This window comes from Anabas testudineus, chromosome 12 (assembly GCF_900324465.2).
Source record: "Anabas testudineus chromosome 12, fAnaTes1.2, whole genome shotgun sequence".
NCBI classification, from domain to species: Eukaryota; Metazoa; Chordata; class Actinopteri; order Anabantiformes; family Anabantidae; genus Anabas; species Anabas testudineus.
In genome coordinates this window covers 9,984,729-10,010,780 of record NC_046621.1, presented here as the reverse complement: position 1 = coordinate 10,010,780, position 26,052 = coordinate 9,984,729, and the positions used below count along the sequence as shown (strand labels likewise).

The following is a 26,052-nucleotide window of genomic DNA, read 5'->3' as shown; positions in this document are numbered from 1 at the left end:
AGTAAGTAAAAATATACTTTGACTCCTTTATGATACATTTCTGCATTTATTATTTGCGGACAGCTAACACTGCTTTATCTGTCTTGCTGTCTTTGTCTCATATAAACTTATATCTCAAATTCAGACAGATCTTTGCAATGAACCAACCAAAAGACAGGAAAAGACTCTCAGCAGCCTGCATTTTCAAAGCATATAGTCACTCACACCCAGATCTTACACATCTCTGTTTATCACAACCATCTCCACACATTCTGACTGAATATAGGCCTCTCCTGAACTGAACTTAACATATTCATCAGCAAAAGACTCACCATTGGATGCTAAAGCCTAACATTTCTCTGTGTCTTGTAATGTTCCTGTGTGTGTGTGCGCGCGTGTGTGTATGCATGCATGTGCATTCAAGTGCTAACCTAGATAAATCTTATCACACTAGGAGAGCTGGTTTGACAACTTGTGACTACTTGTGACTACTTGACCAATGGAGTCAGTCTTAAAATGCAGAAAAACTCAAATGAATGCTAATTTGGCTTTTTTTTTTTTTGGCTGTAGAATGTGCTCAGCAAGACTGAAGGTCTGGCCAGAGGGAGATAGTTTGTAACTCATAGTAAAATGGATGACACCAGAAATAAATCCTGATGGTGTAATTCAAAATAAATAGAACATAAACTCTGTCTGCAGCTATAAAATTGCAGCTTTTTTTTTCTGCTGTTTCATAACCAAAAAAGCAGAAAAGAATATGCATGTTTGTTTTTTAAAGCACAAGTATGAGATGGGACAGAAAGATTACTCTTTTCTGTTGACAGAGTTAAAACAAGGAGGGAAGTGGCAGATTGATGACTTCCCCAAATTAGTTAAGCTTTTCCTAAAAATATGTTTATATGTTCAGACGGCAATCCATCTCACTGACAAAGCAGTAAACAATCAGGAAATAATTAACCTAACGTAATTTATTTACTTCAGAACTCAATGAAAGATATAATTCTGTATACTACATATAGTTATTTTGTGTACTGTCTATTTCCCCCCACACTGTATATGAGACTGGTTGTTTTAAATAACAGGGCAGTCAAGTGCAGCCATGAATCAGGCTCATAAATATGGTAATTGCAGGTTTCTGTATGTCCTAGACTTTGTCTCTCGTGCTGCCTCCTATCTAGCCTATCTGGTCAGTGAACTGGTTCATGTATAGGTATGTATATCTACAATGTAGCAGGATAATAAATATGATGCATTTCCATCTGTTTTTTTTAGACTGCAAGTAAGATAAATCTGGTGTGAATAAACGGTGGGTAATACAGAAACAATTTATCTAAAGGTCAAACATTAAAAACTGTTGAATGAAACAATGCTTTGGTGGCAGCAAAGGAGCTAACGTGGAAATTTTGACAAGTTCTGACTTGACGCCTGAACAAACTGATTGAATTCAAAACTCCACCATACTGCTTGTCAGAACACGCTTATTTAGATTTTGTGTAAAATACAGTATACGGCTGCTTTTACTGTCCTCCCTCTCTTCTGCCAGAAGCAACACTGATAGTGTTCCACTTTCCTGCAGGTTTTGCAGACATTGGTGAAAAGATGGTCCCCTCTTTAACGCGCCTATGCCTATTTACACAGAACTTAAAGATGACCTCCATGAAGGTGCTTCAGTGTTAATTTTACACATGAACCTGTACCCCTGGTTTTAGCGATGTGGCATTTAACGTGACACATAACACATACATCGGTTTCAAAACATTTTTGGTGGGTAAACCACAATGTGCCTTTGCTAGTTTTGAATACGATTTGGACTCAAACACAGTTGATGCTTGTTAAGTACAAAATGATTATATGATTATGGTCACAAATGCAGTTTCCTGCAGCAATATGTGGGTGATGAGAGGCTGGAGAAAAAAACCATTGGACCATTATGACGAGCATAGAGTAAGAAGTGGCTACTAGATAAAGTTAGAGTTGAAGTAAGACTGTGGTCTGTTTAAGCATAATAATACACAACTGGTTTGGCTATGTCACAAAAAACTGACCACCTTGTTCTGTTGCCTTCCTCCAACTATTAGGTTCTTACCGTAATGTCTGATCATACAAACACTTTGCTCAAACAAAGCAGAATGTAACTGTGATCTTCAACTTCCTTAATACAGTGTATGACAACTGTAGTTGAAATGTACTGTACTCACCATGCCTCTGACACTACCTCTTGATGCGGTTTACACATCACAGCAACAGGCTGTATTGGCACGGTGAACTCTTCTTGAATGTGCAGTGTAACATGGCTAGTAAGTCACTAAAGGAGATCCTTTGCACCACTTTATATTTCAAATCAACATTTTATGTGTGTGCATGTAGGTATATCTATTTCTGAATGAACTGCTGAGTGTATGATGGTCCTGTTTGCAGGATAACCTTTGACCTGTGCTTGTTTTTCCTCTCTCTAGTTGGACCTGAGCCAGCCTCTGGAGGACCAGGGTCCCCTGGATGTCATCATCCACAAACTGACTGACCTCATCCTGGAGGCTGACCAGAATGATTCACAGGCTGTGCTGCTGGTGCAGAGAGTACAGGTATGCATCTTTCTGTCCTATCCCTTGGGTTCTTAAAAATAGAAGACAATCTAGGAATGTGGTTGATTAAAGAGCAGCCCTTTATTATTCTTGAATATAATTTTGGACAAGCATGAAATATTTAAATGTACTACACTCTTAATTTAAATGTTTGAGGTTTATTTTCAGTTTCTAATAATTAATACATTTAATGTCACTACCTGTGTTTGCGTTATGCCACAGAAGAAGCAAAGTGATGCAATGGGTAAATCATTTATTTTTTTCTTGTTCTTCTTCTTTGTCAATGACAGGAAATATTTTGTAAATGCTTTCGCCCACATGCGCTACGTCAGCAAATGGGCTTGTGATGTTCTCTTCTTATGAAAAGCGTATCACACAGGGGTTATTGAACCTTTGTAATTGTTTGTTACTGAGTAACGTGTCTTCAGCTCTGAGTATTAATACTCTACCACTATATAGTGGTAGAGTATTACAATATAGTTTCTGTATTCTTTTTTGTGAACTTGTCAGATGGTAGGTTGTACTTGTAGTCGGTGGCTGCTTGTATTTCTACTACATATAACATTAAACTTTGGTTTCTTCTCTTTAATTTTTTTCTTTGCATAAGGTATTTATATTTCTCAAAATATTACAACAAATTCAAATGACACTTAGCTATTTTTACTATTGCTATATTTACATGGCTAATGTTATGGCCCAGTTGCTGTCTGTACCCATGATATAGAGCTCTCTTCAGATACACTTTGAAATGGAGAAGATGAAGACTAAACTCTACAGGGTGTTGCAGTGGATAGTAGTGTCACTGCTATGGGCAATAAACATTTATGGAGTTTTATGTTTACAGTTGTAAAGATCCCAGTTCAAGGAATCACAGGGTTGTCAAGGAATCAGAGAGATGGGCCAGAGCCTCGAATCAACTCCAGGAACATAAAGCACATTAGTGTATATATTTGAACATGTGTTGACTCATAAAACCTGAATGCTGACAGCTGAAGTTCAGCTGACAGTTTTTCTCATTCTTGCAGAAGCAAGGAACGTCTCATATTGACAGCAGGCCTCAGCTCCAAATGTGGAAATGTGAACAAACATTTGAAAATGTGTGTCTATTTATTAATCTGGCAGTGCTTTAGATGGTGTGAAAATTAATTTTATTCCACCAGTTTCCACTTGAGCTCTCTCTCTTTTAACGTCAGAAGAGCTATAATCATGATCAGCATCATGCCATCATGTCAACATGTTCCTGCCTGCTCAATTAGGAAGGACAAACAGGATGTCAGTGTGGAGCAATCACTTAAACAGCAGAACCTGGTCAATATTAACACATGGCTGCATTTGGACACTTTTATAGACCTATAAGCCATTTTGAAACAAATACACACACCTTATTTTTTATAAGCACTTTGACTAAAGAGCACTATAGATAAACTCGCCAAAGTACAAATCCCCACCTTCTACAGATAGCAGCAATGTTGATCATGTACAACAATGGAATTTCCCCATAATAATACTAATAATACTAAGAAGTAGGTATAACTGATATAAATTAGAACATTTTTTTAGAGTAAACTTACAGTACAATTACACTTACCCAGCTACATAACATGAGTTCATTTATTTAATTAGTGAATGACTAATGATATTTTTGGAGAATTATGCCTTTATTTGAGTAGTAGTACTAGTAGTAGTAACAGTAGTACTAGCTGTAGCTGACATGCAGTAAAGGTGTCGAGCTGGGCTCAAACCTGAACTGGTGGCACTGCATACACTATAACCATTTGATTGTTAGGAAATTCAAAAAAAGAAACAATTAACATGAAATTATGATTTGTTGCAGCCTTAAATCAAAGACACTATGGTTTGGGAGCATATGGTAACTCTCCTCCTAAGTGTGGAAGTTTATTTATAAGGATTTCTTTATGACTGTAGATGAAGGTTGGATTAAATATTATCTGGCAAATCAAAAGCTCAGCTTTGTGGTGCAGCTCTGTCTCTACCTCTTCAGTTCTGTTTACCTGAACACAACTGTCATCTGTGATTACATTTCCGCTGGAAATATAAGCGTTCCAAATATCACACAGCTGTGATCATAAATAACCTTGTTGTGTGTTGGAGGGAATAAGCCTTCCTCTCTAAAGTAGCTCTTTATTTAAAACAAAATGTCAGGCTGGGATGTGCTCTGGTGATTCAGTGGCCTGAGGTGTGAGCCATGTGCATAGCAGACCTGGGACAATGGGGGAAATGATGGTCTCTTTTAGTGATCTTTAATAGTAATCTGTGAAGGAGGATGAGATACTTCTTAACATTTGTTAACATCTTTAACATATGAAGAATTACGATAAAGTAAAAATGTCAGTAATGTTATCTTACAACATAGCTTATATTGCATTTGGAAGTTGTAAACAATTAAAAAAAATACGGAACTTACTGTTAAGTAGGTGAAAATTGCTACAAACTTAAATTAGGTCTAGTGGGCATCTCCGTGACCGACAGCTTGTATGATTCAGGCTGATGTGATAAATCACACCCATCTAGTTGAGGTTAATGTAGTGCTAAAAATTATTTTTCACTTCAGGTCTGATGCCTGTGGCGACACAGACATGGCTTCCAACCAGTGGCACAGATTAAATTCTCTACTGACCTTTTTTTTTTTTTTCTTTTCCTCGTGGAAATACATCTGCCCTGAAAAAATGAGCAGAAAATGTGCAGCCCCTACACCTACTCTCTTACACCCACACTAACATACGTCTGGCCCTTTTCCTCTCCAACACCTGCTCGCCGGTGTTCATCTCTATCTCACCTCCCACTCCTGTCTGTGTTTAACAGCACTTCTTCAGAGATTTAAAAATCAGCAAGTGACAATTCTTAGGAGCAGAGTATTTCTCTTAACTCCTGGTAGATTAGTTTGGGTTTATTTTATTTTATTTTTTTGGCTGCAGCGTGTTTGACTTACATAACTGCTCAACTGACTTTAATCAGTGCTGACCGTTAGTAGAAAATCCTACAGATGGGTCCTCCATGTCAAGGCAAGACATTTGTTTATATACAGTGTGTATCACAAGGGTCACATCACAATTGTGATATAGCTTCGCATCTGTTGGTGTATGGGTGGGTGTCTGGCATTGCTGCGTGTGTTTAATGTCATGCAATTGTGTATGACAGTGGAGCTGTGGTGTTTTTAAAGGCTTGTGATGTGAGCAGGCAGGCTGTTTGTGTAATGTGCAGGCCAGCCAGCTCCACCTGACAGCATTGAGAGTCTGTAAAAATTACTCGGAAGAAACGGTTGGCAGAGAAGTCCCACAGAGATGGAGATGTGGAAAGCACAGAGAGCTGCAGAGGGGGTGGTGTGGGGACAGAGCCAGAGGAGAGCAGACAGGAGAAAAGAGAAAGGGAGTGCAGTTATGTAAAACCGCAAACTTCACGCTGACCTAACAGCCGTCCATGCAGAGATGCAGTGATGTAACCTACACAGACCAGCTGGCATACATCTCATGTACTGTATCTTGCATATAAACACACACATGATGAGGCATGTTGACCCTCAGTTCAGGGTTTTTTTTTTGTAGTTTTTGAACTGTTTGAATGTTTGTTTAACATTCCTAATCCGTAGGTATATATGTTGTGTGTGTCACATCAAAATCTGTGGTTGCATTTGTGCCTTTGTTATTTGTGATTAAAACATTGAAACAGTCTACAAAATTAGATAATAGATAATGATTGACCATCATAATTTTCCATAGTTGATCAAATGATCAATCAAGTTAATAAGTCACACACACACACACACATATTTTTGCATGGCAATTATTGTAATGATGCTCATTGACATAATGCATTCCCTACCCCCCTACTGTCACGTAGTCAGGTAATCTACTGTTTCAATTTTTAATTTATCACATGCACTGCTTTACCTTAAACTTTACCCTAACCCAAACTAAAAAACAAATTCTGGACCTAACCCTAAAACCTAGTCTCAATCCCAAAACTGCTCTTTAAACACCCTTCTCATTGTGAGGGCTGGCTAAAATGTCCTTACTCCATAGGTTGAAAATACATGCTGGTCATCACAATGATACAAACACACACACACACACACACTGCTGTAACCTCTAGTGTTGCGGCACAATATGCAAACAAAAAAACTATGTCGACAATATTTATGTTTGTCTGTCACCGTCATTTTTACTGCTGCTTCTACCAAAGGTTGCTAAGATTATGCTGAACAGGGCTTTTTAATGTGAACATAGTATAAAAAAGGTTTATGTTCAATGGTATCTCTGTGTTTCAGGACTACATCGATGCTCACCCAGAGACCATCGTCCTGGACCCGCTACCAGCTATCCGAACCCTTCTGGACCGCTGCAAGTCCTACCAGCTTGTTCACAGGATAGAGAGCTGTATGCAAGGTAAGACACTGAGGTCAGGAGGAATATGGGGGCAGTACTAAAACAGACACGTTTCAGACCAAATCACTTTGCATTTTTGCTGCAATTAGTAGAAGGAGAATATCAGATTTGACACATCAACTAACATTCAAGTATCAGGAAACTGATTGACAGACTGAATTCCTGCTTTGCTGAAGTCCTATATTAGATGCTCTAAGGGCCACATTGTTTGCTGTCACTTGTCAGTTTAGTGGATGGTTCAAATACGTGCCCTTGAAAATTACTGGTTTCAGCTATTGTCCTATTGACACGACTGCGCAAGTAGTCATTATGTCACAATCAGAGACATGCAAATTAATTTAGCTTTGTCACTTTGTATTGTGACCCAGCTCTTACTCTGTGAGTAGAGTCAATACACAACATATCACTGGTGCAAATCAAGTAAATACAATTAGTGTTTCTGTCCCTCTCTTGTGTCTATGTGGTGCAGGATCTCTGTCTTTTCTCTTCACTTCCAGAAGTGACACATGGATGACATATGACGCTGCTGTCACATCGCACTTGAATTATCTGACTCAATATTTCCGAACAGATGTTTAATTCTGGCAAAGCGCTAAACTGAGATCATAATACCTCTTCTCCCTTTCACACAACAAAAGCATCTTCTTTCCCTGTCTAATTCCATTATGAACTAGGCTCTGTGTGTTTTTCACATATGCACCAAAACGTGCCTTTGAGTAGGTCCAGCAACTCCTCTCCCTGTCGCTGAACCCATTAACTAAACAGCGGGCAGTGTCTTTTTGGCTGGAGGCAGAGAAATGCAGTAACGACAGGAGCATATTCTCTACCCACACACACTGTAAACAAACCTATGAGTCATCCACATTTCCTTTACCCCCATACATGGCAGGGAACATAAACCTTTTAAGTATTACTTCAACAGGCGGCCATGACTTTGTGAGAGGCTGCAATCTGGTGTCAGAGCAGCGGATCAGAGGCGTTTCAGCATGTCGGCAGCGTCAGTAGTTTCTAAAAATAGGACCACAAGAAGTCATCTTTTTATCCAAACAGATATGATGGCTGTTACGTAACAAGGAGTGTAAGCTGCATCACTCTGTCTCACTGTGTATATTTGGATTGAAGAGGAAGATGATGGCTCACTTGCTGCGTTTATAGGAAGCTCATTTTTTCTCAGCACTCTGCTTCCATTAATGCAAGTGTTGCTCTCTGCTCACACTTGCCTGCATACCAAACCTCTTTGACAGCTGTAGTTACTTTAAACCATCATAATTAGTGTTCAGCCAATATGTTTGTCTTTTTTTTAATGGCCAATGCCAATCTTTAGAGAGCAGGGAGGTTGATGGACAACATATAATGCTAATGTGTTGTTTTGGGTTTTTTCAGTTTCAATATCAATTCCTCTAATTCATTTTATTTCTTGTTACTAAATCACGAATCTTCACTCACTCCAAAAGATGTTCCTGTTTTAGGAGATATAAGTGAGGATACACAAGACTGTGCTTTGTGGAAGTCTTTTACCAGACCAACATTTCATTTGAAACCTGTTGTTGACTAGGCTGTTGACTTATAAATGTAATGACCACATTACATTTGATGTCATGTAGACTGAGAAGAATAAACACACTGTCCAGATGGTGGTAAATGTGCATCTTAACTAGGATTTTTGACAAATACAAATAATGCAACCCTAAACCAACCACAAAACCAGACCACTGTGACCACAGCAACTGACATTCGATCCAGAAGAGCCACTGTCATCACAAACAGACGTCACAGAAGAAGAATGGATGTCTCATGTTTCCAAAAACCCATTTCCTCTGATTTGCGGTTCCACTGTACTCGCATCTTTCCTTGTATCTCTCCTTGCATCTTTAGTAAGAGGGACTAAGAACCAAGGAAAAGATGCAAGTGAAGGAAATGTTGTTGAAATCAAGGGATCTGGTATATACCCATGGACACAGAGAGGATGACCTGCAGCATAAATACCGCAACTGTATTTTCAGTGTTCTGTTAATCGCATTCCCTGCAAGTGCTAATAAGATGCATCCCGGTGAGTCACCCACACTGGTGCAGGGTATTTCTTCACATTCATATGTGGTAATTTTAAGTCTCATGTACATGTGAAATGCCCCCAATTTAGGCTACAGAATTTTTTTTTATTGCTCAACTGCCACGAGAGCAGACATTGGCCGATACTAATTAATTAGAAATGTCAAAGATTGGCTCAATTAATTGGCCAAACAATAAATATAATGAAAAACAACAGGTCACCAAGGATAAATATACTCTTTGCTATCTAGAAAAAACTATGTATTAGAGGAAAAGGCTTTAAGGTTAAAGTAAAATGGTAGTAGAAAAGTGGGAGTATATGGAAAGTCTACCTTGCTTTCTTAGGCAGAGCTGCTTCCTTTTCCTTATCAGCAGTGGCCATGGAGTCCTGGAGCAGCTGCCAAGGCAACCCAGTGCTAAAAGGCCACAGAGAGCCTGCTATGCTTCACATGCTTGGTACTATGACTCAGAAAAGTACTCAATAGCAGGAAGCACTTGAGGTGCACTTGTGCTCTCTCTGGAAAGTAACATTATTTTATCACTTGAGTTTCTCTATGTTAAATGGCCCCAGACACAGTACATTTAGCTGCTTTGCATTGTTAAATTAAAATGAACATAAATAGATGAATTAGCTAAACTGAACATTTATTAGAAAATAGCCAAACATGGGTCACATTAGCACTGTTAGCTTTGTTTATTGAAACTTTGGCATAACTCTGGTGTTTGACTTAGTTTTGTCTTTCCTGTGTGAGTCAGAGCAAGGTAATTGTTTATGTTACTGAGTAGAAGTCACTGGTTCCTTTTATATACACACGTTTTGATATCTTGGCCTGTTGTTATAGATAGAAACCGTTGTTAAGTTAACTCTCCTATAAAACTAAAAGCCTACCCCCATGTCTGCCTGCAGCAACTGTATTTAAAGCAGACCGTCCCAGTCCCTGCAAGGATCAGTAAAACAAGTATTTCGTTTATGGAAGTTATCCATGTTTAATCATAGTTGTAGCATGAGCAGTGCCCAGTATGGGTAAACCTTTCCTGCGTGTCAAGTTCGCCTGTAGTTTGCCTCAGTCATTACATGAGTATGGGATTTACCTCATGTGATAGAACAGTCCATGTTTTCATAGTAAATGACGATCAATTGTTATTAAGCGTATAAGCCTTTTAACAATTATGTGAAATGTATTACTCTTCAGGCATAGGCACGTTAGGAGTTCACTTTAAAATATTGAAAATTCTGCTGCTTTGCCTCAGATGGACACAGAGAGAGCAGCGAGAGAGGATGCTGAGGTTTCTAGGAAACAAGCTCTAAATAGCAACAAGATGGTTCAGCCCTCCACCTAAACAGCTCTGCACATTATGAAGCTTAATGTAACTCGGCTTAGTGTATTTTTCTGCACCTAATGCCGCATGAGTCGTAGTTGTTATACCCAACCTGTTGGGGAATGTCTTCTCTGTTTATTCTCCACCACACCACACCAGTCATTGTCTATATGTTTATTTGCATGTAGAAATATGATGTAATAGCTGGATGGATAAGGAAATGCCACGGATGTCCTGGTGAGATAAAAAGAGAAACAAAAAAGCAGTGTAACTGGATAATGACATTTAAAATGCATGTCATCATGGAGTCCTGTAAACGTCGTCCTTGGCTCCACTGGGTCTGCTGCGAGCATGCAGTGTTTAGACAGAGCCAGAGATTGATCCTCCCCTCCACCCCCTCCACCCCCTTATCCCTAAAGCGTCAACCAAAGCCAAGCATGCACACTATTACAAACTTGGCCACACACTCTTATCCACCCTCCCTTGTCTCTTTATTATAAATCTTTAACTTGGAGCTTGAAATGTTTTCCATTTGACAAGGTTTAGGTGTTTTGATGGTTTATGTTTGACAAGATGGTAACGCTATCAGTCCGATGTAACAGGGATATTTTCCCTGCCAAACTGTTTTCTGAAAGGCATTATACTGCTATTCCTGTCCTGGTAAAATAACATTAGTATGACAAATGTGGTTGTAACCAGTACAGACATGACTAATGGGTCCCAATCCCAAAGCTGACTGCAGAGGGAAAAGGTACAGAGCAGCAACACCAAGTATCTGGGCTTTTCTGCTAAAAACAGAAACATTTGTTTCCAACATCATGCTGGATCTGTTTTAGATTGCTTGAGTTATGTAGATTAATTCCTTTTAGTAGAAATAAAAGTGTTTCTAATAGGAAATTATTCTTATGGTCAGAGCTCAACAGCAGCAGTGAAGCAGTGGAATTGTAGAGATGGAGGACATTTAACGTCAGGGACACATCACAAGGAAAAACGTCAAGGATTTTTCCAGGTTATTTTGTCTAAGGTTTTTGTTTTTGTAACTGTGGCCATCATTTCTCTCACTTGTGGTAACACTGAACTCACTGAAGTTGTTGCTGAGACACAATGGCAAAGCAACGTTGCAATAACAAAGTCAGACAATTGGACATGTCGCTAACAAACCAACACTCGAGTCAGATCATTTAAACCACTTTCATTTTTAAGTGACTGCATCTGAATGTTTACAATAATCCTGCATATGTAAAGATAAACTGAAGAAAAACTACTGACATTTGTGCATGCCTAATTATGGCAGATGAAAACATTATTCTGGAAATTGGTTTGTGAACTGAAAATAAACGTCATCAAACATATATATGTATACAACAATCCTACATGTACCCTACAATATTTCCATTATCAGTTAATATGCTGAAGATTTTCTTAATTCATCTGTTAAATGTTTCCTATTAACAAGGTTTTATCAAAATAAAAAAGGTTTCTCATCAAAATGAGTTTAACTACATCTAGCACAAAATTATAATGACAAATGAGAATATTGATTAAAACTATACCTTCCTGTTTCTTATAACACAGGACAGCTGATCTTATCATCTCACACAGCAGCATCTGGTTTTGCTTAATTTCTCTGGAACCTGTTCTACAATTTCAAGTAGTCTCTGTGAAGACTTTTACGTTTCTGAAAATTCACTGCATCATCATTCATTGTAACTCCAGACATTGGAAGTATGTATCTGGCTGCCGCAGGAGCCATAAATGTCTGTGGGGCTCAGTGTACACACAGAGTTCAACAGTCTCCCATGGAGTTAATGTAGGCAAATGAGATTCTCCTGACCTCAGCACTAGTGCGAGCAGAGAGCCCTGCCACTGCTGATTCCTGCAGCACACAAAGACCGGTGTGTTTCTATTGTGTTTTTGTCATTAGCAGTTTGCCAGCTCTTGTTTTGGCCTCCTCGCTGATTTCCTGTGGCGATATCGCCAACCAGCTGCCTTATCACCCCACACTTTACACCTGCTGCAGAGGAGACATTACAGTCGGCACAGCATTAATGTAGTTGTATTCTGAGTCCTGATATGGTGAACTATGACAGAGCTGCAGGATGTTTGTTACTTTCAGTCTTATCGGAAATGACTCGGCTGCCCCAGCAGGATGTGATGTAAAAACACAATGTAAACAAACATGGTGTGATGTAAAACATGACGATGGGTGAAAAAAAAAAAAAAAAACGTCGACTGTTTGTCCTGGCCTTCATTGTGTTTGATGAAGGTATGGCCTAGTTTGCTTTGTGCTGTCACACCTGTTGAGTTTGCTGTTGGGCGGCAGTTACTCACTGACTCGCTCAGGTTATATCCCCAGCTAGTTTGACTTGTCTGTAGTTCCTCATGAGATTGCATGTCTTCCTGTATTTCAGCATTTTCCTGTATGTATATTGTAGTTCCGGAGAACTTCATTTGTACCTCTGGGCCTCAGATGTCATCTGATGTTTGTTGTCTAAACTTGTCACAAGACTGAAATAAAGAAAATGCGTGTGTGCGTGTGTGTGTGCGTGTGCGTGTGTGTGTGTGTGTGCGTGTGTGTGTGTGTGTGTGTGTGTGTGTGTGTGTGTGTGTGTGTCACACAGGTCATAAGTAAGAATAGCTTCAGGTGCTGCTTCAAAACCTGCATATGGCACTTACACGTTAACATACTAAACTAATAAATAAACTGTCCATGAAATCTGTTCACGAGGCAGAAAAACTATGTTAGTGCCGCGATTGTAATGTTGTACATGGTTCCTACTAGAAATTCTGGTCTTTTGTGTTTTCAGATCTAACTAATCTTTGTAGTATATTATGTCAATTGATGAAAATGTGGTGAAAATGGTGTTTCAGACTACCAGTCAAGTAAAACATGCAATTTCATGACCTCACCTCAGGGTGTTTTTGATTATTTTTATATGCTAATCAATTATTTTAGGAAATTAAAGGCAGAGAAATATTCTTTGTGTTATTTTCTACAGGACCAAAGTATCTGACGTTTAAGCTCTGTTATTACTGTTTAATGGAACATTTTCAAACTGAAGAGAAGAATATTTTCTCTCTATCAATGTTTTATTATGTCTCTTTTTACCAGATGAAAGGATTTGCTCTCCTCCATTCATGGTCCTAAATACCGAGTGTAGCCCAGATGTGCTGGAGCAAATCAGGAGGCAAGGACTCACATTCCCTTTTAGTAAGTACATAAGTAAAGTAATATAATAATATAATTGTTGGCACATTGTTGTAATAAAAGGCCTCAGTGAGAGATGTTTTTACACTGCTTACTACTGCTTTTCGGTATTGCTTTTTTTCCGTTACCTTGCTAAATGCTCTGTTTATTTTTCCTTGCCTTTATTTCTTTTTAGTTTGCAAAACACGGGTGGCTCATGGCACCAACTCCCATGAGGTAAGTGGCCCCAAGGCTTGGCGTTCACCCACACCCTCTACGGTTTGCTGCACTTAAGCAGTATTTTAACACTTTACCCGTCACAACATTGTCATTAAACTCAAGTCCAAACAATAAAATCAGGTAAAATGCCGTACCTTGTGTCTCTTGTTGCGTCAGCTGAAATCAATACCCTGTCAGGATGACTTAATAGCCTTTATTCCTCCACACAACATTGAATTGAGTCTGTTTTATTAGACTAGTGTCTTAGAGTGGTGATTGGGTTGAAGCACTGTGTCCTCCTGTCCACAGATGGCCATTATCTTCAGTGAAGAGGACCTGAAGGATGTGAAGCCTCCGTGTGTGATCCAGAGCTTCATCAACCACAACGCAGTACTGTACAAGGTGTTTGTGGTGGGAGACTCCTACACTGTGGTGGAGAGACCTTCACTGAAGAACTTCCCGGCTGGACCAGCAGGTGAAAAGACAGCAGACAGACAGAGACATAGAGAGAGAGAGACAGGTTGGGAAGTCCCAGGACTGCTGATACCCACACGTGCCAGAAGTTACACAGCTTCTCCAATTTAGCCAATAAAAGACCTCGTAAAATTTCGTATAGTCCCTCTGATAGGACCTATTCACCCGTTTAAGAGGTGCAGTAGAGTGTGATTGAGTTTTGCCCTGTGGTACATGCCGCAGAAAATAAACAAGAGGAGCACTGTATTTTCTCCATAAACACATCAGACATCGTGCCCACGATGCAGCTTTGAATACAGGGTTGTCCCCTGATTCAAATGGCTCCAGTATTTGCATGTGATACAGGAGAGGCCCTCATGCAAACCACTTTCACCATCAGCGTAGTCGTCTGCTTTGTGTAACAGTGCAGATAGAACAGTTGCTTTCAGCCTGGAATGCTGAGCGGGTACGGCAGAAAAGCTTGGCACTTGTCAAACACAAAAAGCAACATACCACAGCTTTATGTCTGCACAGTGTTTAGATCTTTGTGCACTGCAGCCAGAGAGGATACATACTGTACTGTCTCACTATCCTCAGTGTGTAGGCAAAAGAAAGGAACAATATGAAGATGAAGAGAATTGGGGGTTAGCATGTGGACAGAATTTAAAAATAGTGGCGTGAGAGATGATCTTTCTCATCCAGCCTTGGTTCCAATACCTCTATCAAAGTTTTGTTCACCCAGCCTGGGAATCAAAGGCTCCATCTGCCTCTTCATTACCATTACCCACTACAAGCTAAGGGGCATATTTACTTGGACAGTGTTGGAATTTACTTGTCCACCCCCACTCCCCACCCTTATTTTCTGTCTCTGACATTCTCTAGTGTTAATCATTACAACGATAACAAAGAAAAAAGGAGGCAATAAAGTTTAAAATCCATGCTGTCACATATATCACTGCTTCAAACAAAATCCCTCACCTCAGGCAAACATATTACGTTGTTTTGTTCTTAGGTGAACATTCAACATGACAAGCCTATGACTCAGAAAGGTTAAATGACTCCACACCAGGGTGATTTAGTTGTCTGTTTTCCAATAACAGGTACAATCATTTTATTAAGGCCTGATTTCACCAAGCAACCTTTAAAGCTTTGCTGCCACTTAGTGGCTGAGTTGAGAAATGTAAATAGCAGATGGACTCTTTCACGTTTTTAACATTTTGTGTTATAGGTGTTAATATTAAATTAGAAATACAAATTATGTCACTCAATCTACACTCAGTAATCCATAATGGAAAAGTAGAAAACTGAATAAAAATCAAAACCTCACATGACATCTCTCACGTACAAAGGAATTCAGATTTTTGTTCTGGCCGCTCTAGGACAGTCAGAGACCAACCTTGAAGCTGCTCTATTGTTCTCTTGGCTGTTTGCTTTAGCTCATTGTCCTGCTGAAAGGTGAACTGTCATCCCAGTCTCAGGTGACATGCACTCTGGAGTAGGTTTTCTTCAAGGACCTATCTATATTTGGCTGCATTTATCCTTGCCACAGCACGGCAGTATAGCAGGACGCTGCCACAACTGTAGAGATGGTATTACCCAGGTATTGAGCAGTACCTTGGGTGTCAGTCATATGCCTCGGAGTTCTGCTCAAAGAGATTTTAATTTAATTAATTTGCTTTCTCATTAGACGAGACAATATTTTGTTGTCTATGTCGTTTAACAAACGTACAACAGGCTGTGGCTTCTGCTTAACTGCTCGATCATCACATAAAGACCAGACTGATGGCAGAAGACTTGAGAGACTTGGTTCTTAGTTCTTCGTCATCTCCGTGACCTAAATTCTCGTGGTACCAAACTTCTTCCATTTCAGCATTATTGACGCCACTGAACACTTTAGAGATGGTTCTATGCCCTTTCCCCGATTTATGCCTCCCAAAAGTGTTAAGAGTTCTTTGGACGTCATGTCTTGATTTGTGTCCTGACGTGCAGTGTGAATTGTGGGACATTACATATTCAGGTATGTGTCTTACTAAACTGTCCAATCAATTCAATGTGCTACAGGTGGTCTCCAATCAAGTACAGGACACATCTCAGGGGAAATTTACCCAAACAGGAAGCATCTGACCACAGTTTGGAGTCCCACAGCAAAGGGTCTGAATACTTTTGTAAATGAGAGATGAGATTTCGGCGTTTTGATTTTTTCAAATTTCCAATAATTTCTAAAAAAGAAAAATCACTGGGGCTATCGAGTGTAGGTTGATGGGTACAAATGGCAATTTGAAATTAAATCTACAACACAATGAAGCGTGCAAAGAGTGAAGGGATTTATGTGAAGGTGCTGTATAGTTAACATTTTTTCCTCTGTTTCCTTCTCAGACAGGAAAGCCATTTTCTTCAACAGCCACAATGTTTCTAAACCAGAGTCATCATCAGACTTGACCTCAGTATGTCCACGCCAACATTGAGTAAAATCAAGTTAGTTGTGTGATTTCATGAGTTTTGTTGCTAACATAATCTGGCACGTATGTCTGTCTCAGAGAGAGAACGTAGAGGGAGTGTCTCAGCCACCGAGTGACGATGTCATCCGAGAGTTGTCCAGATCCTTGCGGCAGGCACTGGGCGTGTCCCTGTTTGGCATTGATGTCATCATCAACAACCAAACAGGCCAACACGCTGTCATTGACATCAATGCATTCCCTGGTAGGTACAGCCTCCCTTCCACTGGGTGGTTTGTATTTGCTTTAGCATCTTGTTCATTTTCTGCGTCACTAATGCTATTGTCAAAGCTAAATGCTTCTCTTTTGTTGAATCTATCTGCCAAATCCTGAGAGTTCTTTCTAAATACAGATGAATGTCATCCTGTGTTTCCAGGTTATGAAGGTGTACCAGAGTTCTTCAATGACCTCCTGAACCACATCAGCAGCGTGCTTCAGAGCCACAACCCTGACTTCACCCCTGCCAACGAGCAGCCCAAAGGCCTGCCAGTGAGCACCACGGTACCTAATGACGCACCACAGGCTCCCGGCTGCTGCAGCATGCTGGGCAAAGATGCCAGCAGCAGCCCCTGGATAGTAGAGGGCGAGGGAGGCCTAAAGGGCTCGCGCCAGAGACTCGGCTGCAACTCGGCCATGTCCCCCAACTTCCAGCAGCACTGTGTCTCCACGATAGCTACCAAGGCGTCCTCCCAGTGACTGATCCTCTGCCTCCACTCTGTCTGATCCCTGAACAAAAAACAGATGACGATGGTGACAATAATAATGAATAATAATCATAATAATTATGATGTTAATGATGATAATATATCTAATCAAACCTTTTCCTATATAGTTATTGAAAATGATGGTGATTGGGTGTAAGCTTTTTTCTCTCTGCCTTTTTGTATTTTTTGTTTTGTCTAATGAGACTTAACAGTACTGTAATGTGAACTTTTGGGAACTTTTGCCTAATAGCTGATTTGTTTTATTTTTCTCTTGCGTGAGTTCTTTGTAATGAAAGGGTCCAGATAAGGTAGCTAATGGGAATGACTGAATCAGGACTGGAGGAAGATGTGCCACTAAATGTGCAATGTATGATCCCTTGTATCACACACAAACACACACACACACTCAGACATTCGCAGGTACACTTACATTGAGACGGACCGTGCCAGTGATATGTGTGTGTATTCTGGTCAGTATCACTCAAGTCAGTGGGAGGTGACTGGGCATTTGAACACTACTCCACAGATCCAGGGCTGCTGTGTGACTGTGGCCGAGCAAATGAGTCCGAACACAAAAGGTTAAGCTGTTTACTTTTCAGAGTGCCATCAAATTAACTTCAGAAAACATATTTTCAGATCTTAAATAGACAAAAGAAAATCTCTGTGATCATGTGACCAAGTTTTTTAATGATTGCTGCACCATTGTTCATAGGAGTGTTTTACTGTACGTCAAGTGTTGAGCGTTGGGTGATATATAAAAAAACAAAAACAAACAAACAAAAAAAAAGCCACATCCTTGTTTGAGTCCCAGTTTGAGTTGCTATGGTGCAGGAAGACAAGGATCACATTCCTTTTTGTGTTTTGTGGACGTCTTCAGAGAATTCCTTGATTTTCTTTCCCTGAATTCCAGTGGGATCTTGTGAGAACTCTTCACATCACGTCATGGTTTTGAAGTCTCCTTAAACAGGCTCCACATGTCTTCAGTGCTTTTATCTGTAGTGTGAGAAGAATACTCTTCCGAGGCCCACTTGACTTACAGCTGCTGTCACATTTCATTGAATTGTTAATTAGAAAATCAGTTATTCAACTTAAAATAAGGCAAAATCCTGTAAACTGCTTGAACTATTTTGCGATCATTGAATGACAGTAGTTTAAGATCACTGAGGAATTAGTTCAGCTTTACAGACCTGCATTAAATACTCTCTAACAGTACTTTTACAAAAAGGTCCAGTTGGTTCCTTTGATTCAAGCTTAACACTCCGACCCATCTTCTGTTTCAGCTGCTGTATTTGTGTCAAATGTTAAAAATCATTTGCAGGGGAAGTGGCGAAAAATCCAGTTTTTGTTCCCAGTGTTCACTGTGAGATTTTTTACTGCAATTTTGTTAATATCTTTGTCCTTACATCTACTAAGAGCAACTTTATTTTATTGAGATTTTATGGTGAAAATGTTTTATATAAATGAAAGCACGTGAACAATTGTGGATATTTGCTTGAGGAATGGTTAAATGCTGGGTGTGGTTGTACAGGTGGTGTCAAAGGGACAGAAGGTTTCTGTCGTCTCCCTCTAGCATCTAGTGGGAATAAGCTGCAGTGCATACAGATTATTGCAATCCCCTGAGCCTGCTGTTTTTTCTCTCCTCTTGTCCCAGAGAGCTTCTCCTACCTGTTATTTCCTTCATCGGTGACTGTGGCAAAGTGACTGTCCTCTTGCTTGGGATTGTAAAAGTAGTGCCATCCCACCAGCATCTCTCTGGGACAAAAGGACAACAGTGATATTCTGGGAATTGGTTTTGACTAGACACCTTACACGATTCTGTTTTAACTCCCTGCAGTTCAAGTGTCGTGAAGCAAGAACACATTCTGAATGTACTGCAGCAGGCTCAGAGGAAAACTCCTGATCTAGGATGGGGATCTCCTAAAAACTGGGGCAGAGTTGAAGGTGCAGCCCTGTTGAAGCTGGAAAGCTGATATCTGTGTATACCACTATACTGTGTGCGTGTGTCCCATCTCTGGTTCCCTATTGTGCTTCTAAATGACACATACATGGTTAATCCTACCCTCGGTTATGTCTGCAACCCAGACAGTGTCATCACGCTCCCAGCTTCCACCTGAATGTTTACTACTTAGGTGTCTTGTACAGTACGTGTATATATGCCTAGACTTACATCCGCACAGTATGTCGTTTATCAGTTCTGTAATTGAGAGGAATCCACAATTTTGTGACCTTTTTTTAATTAAACGGCCAAAACAACAGGTCAGATTAAACACATGAAACCTCGGCTGACTCTGTTTATTTGTGGGTAAATGCTATTATGCAGTTATGTGTCATGTAACATCCTACGTAACTAATTTTCAGTGATTTCTTTTTCCCTTTCGTGTCTTCTTTAGAAACTGAAACAACAAGAACACAAAATACTTTAATACGTTTCTACAAAAAATCCTTTTTGAATAGATTGAGTGCAAAGAGAAGCCTTTTTCTCCCCCAGCCTCCAGATGTTTATTGCTTTATCATTTTTGACTCACACATTTCATAGAATTGGGGGCAGGAAAAAATATGGACACAAACTTTACAAATAGGCCAACGGGTACAAAATGACAGCTTATTAAAATAAAAATATATTTTCATAATCTTCTGTACATGTAAAAAACAAAGATATTTACAATAACATCAGACAAAAGACAATACAAAGGCTCTAATGCTACTTGAAGTTCGCAGACAGTTCTCTGTACTGCGGTGTTAATGAGGCTGTAGGTGATGGGATGTTGGGTTGGCCAACAGACCAAGAATGGTGGAGAGACAGTGGAGCTTCTCCTTGACGTGATCTGGCAATTTCTCGTTCTCCTTATACCTGTGAAGTAAGCAGACAAATCAACTCTTGTGCAAAGCTGAAATCTATTTGACAGTGGGGTTGATTTAAAAATAAAATTCCACTGTTGAAGGTTCTCTATGAAGATATTTATGACGGCTGTCCCCCAGTAGCTTGTGTTATTTTGAAGAGGAGAATACACTTGTAAGGCCACATGGCAGCTGCTGTTGTCTATTTATTAACAAACCTGATAAAACCCATATTGTGGCATATGCTTCCTACCTGGTGATCTTCCCCTCTGGAGACGTGTATGTGATGCAGGAAACTCCAGCCTGAACCACCAGCTGAGACCCGTCGTTGAACTGCACCCACACTTCTCCACTTGTCAGCTACACACACAAAAACAGATTCAAATTTTTAGTCACAAATGACAATTTCTTTGTTGATTACAGGAGGTTAGGTTATTTTTAACCACTTACCTGGGATGCCCATCCAACGTTAGGAACAAATATTGATTTAACCACTTTTCCTGTGCTTTGCATCAGGTCCTGTCGCACTGGGGAGCTTCTCTTACTCAGGCTGGCTGTGGTGAAATCAGACCCATCATAGGAGATCATCTGGAAATAAAACGTTTAACAATCAAATGACAGTCTGAGCATTATAGTCTCTACATGATATCTTCATCCATTCGGCAGTGCAGGGTTTGAGACACTCACCGAAGGAGTGATTTGTGGAGGGTGAGGGGGTGATGCTGCATCAGGAGGCACCGGTTGAGAGGGTAAAGACGATGGACACGGTGAGTCTGGGTTGGTAGGTCTCCTAATAACAACAACATATATAAAAGAGACATGTTTTGAATATGTTTCACGCACAAGATGAGGAAAACATAAACGAGCATAAAGCTGTGATTCTCACCTGCCAATAGTTATAGGGAAAAAAGGGACGTTCTTGGTGCTGCGCTGCTCCTCTGCTGTGATGGCGGCCTCTAGTGACAGACACATGCTGTGTCCCTCGTCAGAGAGCTCAACATACAGCCGGCTCTCTGGGCTCAGACCGCTCAGCCCCACCTCACCCTTCACTGTGTAGGACTTCCCGCTCTTCTCCACCACTCGCACCAGCTCTGATGTCTTGTGTGTCTTTGCTCCTACAGACAACAGAACAGTCAGTTCAGCTTCTCCCACAGTGGGCACCACACTTCTGCCTACACACGTCACTCACCATCATAAAAGCAAACCTCCAGGTCTGCAGTGGGAGAGTTCTCCATCAGCATGACCTTTGCATACTTGGTGTAAAGTGTCACTTTAGGAGTCTTGGATTTCACAAGCTGCACAAACTTGGAGGCGTATTGATATTTCTTCCAGTATTTTTCTGCGACCCAAAAAAAAATTAATTTACAAAAAATAGAGCTATTTTATATCAGCTGATGTTATTAGATATGATCCATCCATCAAAGTACCTGGAAGATCCTCATAGCTACAAATAAGAATATCTTCTGGAGGAGCAGGAGGGCAGTCCAGAACAGGAAACCCCTTTCCACCATTAGGCTGGTATATTGTCACCTAGAATGTGCAGAAAACAGCTAAATTAGCATCAAATATTATTCATTTGAAGGACAGATAACGAGTTCAATATAATAAGCTCACCATTGATCCATCACAGGAAATCCGAAGGACTTCTTTGACCCTTTCTTGACCGGCCTGACATTTTAACAACTCCATACACACTTCACCTGTGTCTAGGATGCTCACCTGTAGGAAAAAGAAGGAAAACAAAAATTAAACATGAACAAATTTCTTAACATGAACAATCTAAAAACTTGACCAATTCCCTTACAACAGCATTTTTGGTCTTCTGTCTGATAGGCTTCAGTCGGGACGCACACAGAGGTGGGACTATGTCTCTCAGCGTTTTCTTCTCCTTATCTACACTGGGTTTGGCTGAAGGGTTTTTCAACTCTCTGCTGTGAGGAGGCTGAAACTCTGCTCCAGGGATATTCTCCCTGTATGAGTCAGGGTGCTGTTGCTGCAGGTGGTGCTGGTTGTGGTGGGGGTTCACAGCTCGGCCCATGGGCTTATCTGTCCAGGAATTGTGAACGCCCAAAGGCCCCCTGCTGCTGTGGAAGCTGCTACTGCTGCTGTGTGTGCTGCTGTCTGTGGGCCTCTGCCCAGAACCTGATAAAGAAAAAAATGTTCAGAAATACAAGCTTTGGCCGATCATTTAAAAGTCAAGAGTAGCTGGACTAGTTTCTAGGTTAAATCTGCAAATTTACTTAATCAAAGAGCATATGACTTTCAATTTTACCCTCATTATTTAGCCAGTTGGTAACTCCCTCGAGGTCTTGAAATTGCAGGTTTGGTGGGTGTGCCATCTGTGTGGCTAATGAATACCCAGAACTGAAAACCAGTAAAAGGTCAATCTGTTAGTATCACATTAAATTTGTAAAACAACTGAAATGATGAATGGAGAAACTGCTTACTTTGCAGACTGTTTGACAGGAGGAGATGGAAGCTTTCCATGCTCTGAAAATAGGTGCTGAGTGGAGGACATGGGGAAGACATTGGTCAGAGTCTCCTCTGAGTGGCACCTTCCCAGCTCAGCGTGACTCAACACCTGTCCAGAAGCTGAGGAGCCGGAACGATCAGAAGAGTGAGCCCTCCTCAGATAGCGAGAATGAGGCTGCCCGCCATCTCCACCATGAACTTCCCTGCTTCGGCCCTCTCTGTGAAATCTGCCAGGCTGATGCCACTGGTCTCTTTCCTCAAAGCAGTTGCTGCTGGCATGGCGAGAAACAGTTGGGATAGGCGCCATGCGGTTAGGCAGGGCAATCATGTGCCTGGTTCGCCTTTGGAGGCGGCTGCTGCTGGCCGAGGTGGAAGAGGTGCAAGCTGTGGAAATTGTAGCGATGCCGCTGTCTATGGATCCTTCATCACCCAGCGCAAGCTCCTTGGTCCTGACCAGAAGGCTCTGAGTTAAGAACGGGTGATCCAGCACCGCAGAGAGACTGGGACGCTGGGCAGGATCCTTTTGCAGCATTTGCCGGATTAGGTCCTGAGCCTCTAAAGAAACGTGCGTGGGCATTTCATATTCCCCAAGAACCACTTTAGACAAGGTGTGCTTCACTGTGTCTGTGTCAAATGGGGGGCGACCCATCAGGAAAGCGTAAAACATGCACCCCAGTGACCAGACATCTGATTCCAGGCCATGAGCACTGCGGGTGGCCACCTCTGGGGAGATGTAGTTAGGTGTCCCACACATGGTGAAGTGCTTTTCATTCGGGAGTTTGAGCTGAGTGGCCAGACCAAAGTCTGCTATCTTAATGTTCATGTTGCTCGTCAACAAAAGATTGGACAAGGTCAGGTCTCGATGCAAGATGCCATGAGTATGTAAATACAACATTCCTTTTACAATTTGATGCATGAAATGTCTCGCTGTGGAAGAAAAAGGAGCAGGGAATTTTAGAAACTAACCATCTGCAAAACTGATCAGTTGATCAGAGTTCATACTGAATGCTCTTGGTAAAATAGTTGTGTCTGACCTTCATCCTCAGAGAAGGGCATCTTCCTCTCTTTAAGATATCGACTCATCTCTCCATTGTGGCACATCTCCAACACCAAATACACATAGTTGCTGTCCTCAAAGTAGTTGTACAGCTGTTTAAAAAAAGTAATGTATAATACAATAGTTATTTATCATGCCACAACATCGTAGTCAACATTGTACAAGTGGAACTACTATAAGTTCACATCAGTTTCTATTCAGCATCAAAGTCTGATGTGCTGGTTAATCTTTCAAGCCTTACTGAACCAACAATAGAATGAAGTGAAGTGGAAAAATTGACAATAAGAACGAACAACGTAGTAACAGGAGGCAGGGTCAAGTCCTCCACAACCATGACAACCGTAAACAGAAAACTGACATACATCTATTTCTTGTTGGCAATTGAACTAGACGGTTTTTAACATTGCAAAAAAAATTAATCTGATTCCTCTGAATAGTGCTGTTTGACTTTAGCTGCAAAGTACATATAAATAAATATAAAGTACATTTTCTTTTATGTACCTAATGCTTACGTCACAACAAAGACATCTTGTGTTTATGATATTAAAGTAAAAAAGAAAAACATGGAGATCAGAAAGTTACTGTAGTGTTTGGATTTACTGTTTCCAGCAGTAATTGTTACCTCGAGTATTGAAGGATGCTTTAATCTGCAATGAATCTCCACCTCGTTTGTCACACGCTGGACCATACCAGCTTTTTGCATTGCTTTTTTGTCGATCTGCAGAAGGGAACAAGAGAGGTAATTATACACCTGCCATTCATGCAATCAACATGTGTCGGTCTGGTGGGTAATAGTCAATCTGCCACCCAAAACGACAGCGACCTATTCCGACCTTATTTGTGGGAAGCACAGGAAACTCATGGGAGGCAATTAGGGTTTAATAACCCATGAGTTCCACCTCACACCTCAACTGTCAGTCAGGAGCAACAGCTTGCATGTTGGTTACATGTCTACATTGCAGGCAAAGGGTGCCATAATTACCCATCATCACTGACTAAGATAGAAATGGTGAGTGAGTGATTCTTACCGTTTTTATAGCAACTTCCAGACCAGACTTCACAGATTTTGCCCGGTAAACACATGCAAAGGAGCCCTTCCCAAGGAGGGTGAGGACTTTAAAATCCTACATGAGAGGAAAAGACACATAAGTTTTACAAACAATCAAGGAAATGACGAATGAATGAATGAATGAAATTAAACAATAAAATGTTTGCACTTCATATAAAAACACCAAAACCATTTTATTTTGACCCAGGACAGACAGGATGTGTAAAAGCATTATACCTCGATGCTGAGTTCCTGATCATAAGATACACTTTTCTCCTCATCTCTGCTGGATTGAGTTTCCGAAGAAAGATTTTGGAAGAAATACTGAATGACTTGATCGAACATCGTTCCTCTAGCCTGCGACATGCTGGATGTGCAGCAAAACCGACAATCAGGTTTCTAACGATTTCACATCGGACAAATCCTCCCACAACAAGCGTTAACTGTCAAACAGGCCACCAACACCTGACGCTGTCATATGGCCAACCACAACCTTTAATTATCGCGGCTCTGCTCCCGCTAACGGGGACTCATCCACCTGTTTCTAAGCAGCACGACGCACCGAGCAGCAACAACACAGGTAGTCTCCTGAGAGCCAGGGGAAGGTTTCACCAGGGGAACGGTAAATGTTGCAGATAGGAGTGAAGGAGAAGGAGAAGGAGAAGGAGAAGGAGGCTAATGTGAAAAAACTGAAAATACAGCGCCGACTGGGTTTTAAGTCATGTTATTTCATTGGCGTTTAGCAGTAACGTAACGTTACAGAGAAAAAACAAGCTAAAGAGGTTCAGTTCCCTTGTCTGCCCTTTTAAAACGTTAAACACCATTATGCCGCGACACTGTTTAGCTAATACCTAACCTGTTACTTTAACCCTGATAACTTTATCATACGCTGTAGCGTTGACGCTTCGCTAGCAGCCCGAGTTGAAGCTAGCTAACTAGCATGTGGGCGTTAGCACAACAAAATAACTCACCTCAATCCTATCGCCGATCGAAACACTCATCGTGCCTGGTTTTTGCCTTGCAGATTCATACAGGTTCGCAGTAGTATTCCTCGATCGGCTGGGTGCATCGATAGTCGCACAGGACTTGTCAGAGTGTAAATAAAAGCGGATCTTGTGTTCCCCTCCAAAACTTTGCCATTTCTTCCATTTTGAAAATATCCGCCCGTTACTCCAGGGGCTACGTCACACGCCACGTCACATGACAACAATCGGCGTTTGCCACGCCCCTTCCACGCGCCCACGAG

The 26,052-nt window shown here is 40.9% G+C and overlaps 2 protein-coding genes across 3 annotated transcripts in view; one reads left to right on the top strand and one right to left on the bottom strand.

Moving 5' to 3' along the window:
- Positions 1–19,672, top strand: part of itpk1b (inositol-tetrakisphosphate 1-kinase b) — a 29,636-nt gene extending 9,964 nt beyond the window's left edge. The window contains exons 4-12 of one of the 2 annotated variants that reach the window (XM_026354256.2): positions 2,436–2,561; positions 6,847–6,964; positions 13,446–13,544; positions 13,717–13,757; positions 14,049–14,214; positions 16,254–16,343; positions 16,569–16,636; positions 16,730–16,892; positions 17,064–19,672. In XM_026354256.2, the coding sequence (XP_026210041.1) occupies positions 2,436–2,561; positions 6,847–6,964; positions 13,446–13,544; positions 13,717–13,757; positions 14,049–14,214; positions 16,254–16,343; positions 16,569–16,636; positions 16,730–16,892; positions 17,064–17,383 (1,191 nt within the window). In that variant the 3' untranslated portion in view covers positions 17,384–19,672. The remainder of the gene's footprint in view (positions 1–2,435; positions 2,562–6,846; positions 6,965–13,445; positions 13,545–13,716; positions 13,758–14,048; positions 14,215–16,253; positions 16,344–16,568; positions 16,637–16,729; positions 16,893–17,063) is intronic. The other variant, XM_026354257.2, reaches the window with a different exon arrangement.
- Positions 19,673–19,683: 11 nt separating this feature from the next.
- On the bottom strand, positions 19,684–25,961 carry plk4 (polo-like kinase 4 (Drosophila)). Its single transcript, XM_026354254.1, has 15 exons — positions 25,778–25,961; positions 24,787–24,882; positions 24,381–24,476; positions 23,736–23,850; positions 22,677–23,628; positions 22,502–22,593; positions 22,034–22,371; positions 21,844–21,948; positions 21,657–21,759; positions 21,419–21,568; positions 21,116–21,344; positions 20,917–21,019; positions 20,680–20,817; positions 20,483–20,589; positions 19,684–20,242 (listed from the first exon to the last, which is right to left on the bottom strand). Exons 1-15 carry the CDS (start codon positions 25,805–25,807, stop codon positions 20,131–20,133), a joined length of 2,766 nt encoding a protein of 921 aa, XP_026210039.1. The 5' UTR covers positions 25,808–25,961; the 3' UTR covers positions 19,684–20,130.
- Between the last annotated feature and the right edge of the window lie 91 nt (positions 25,962–26,052).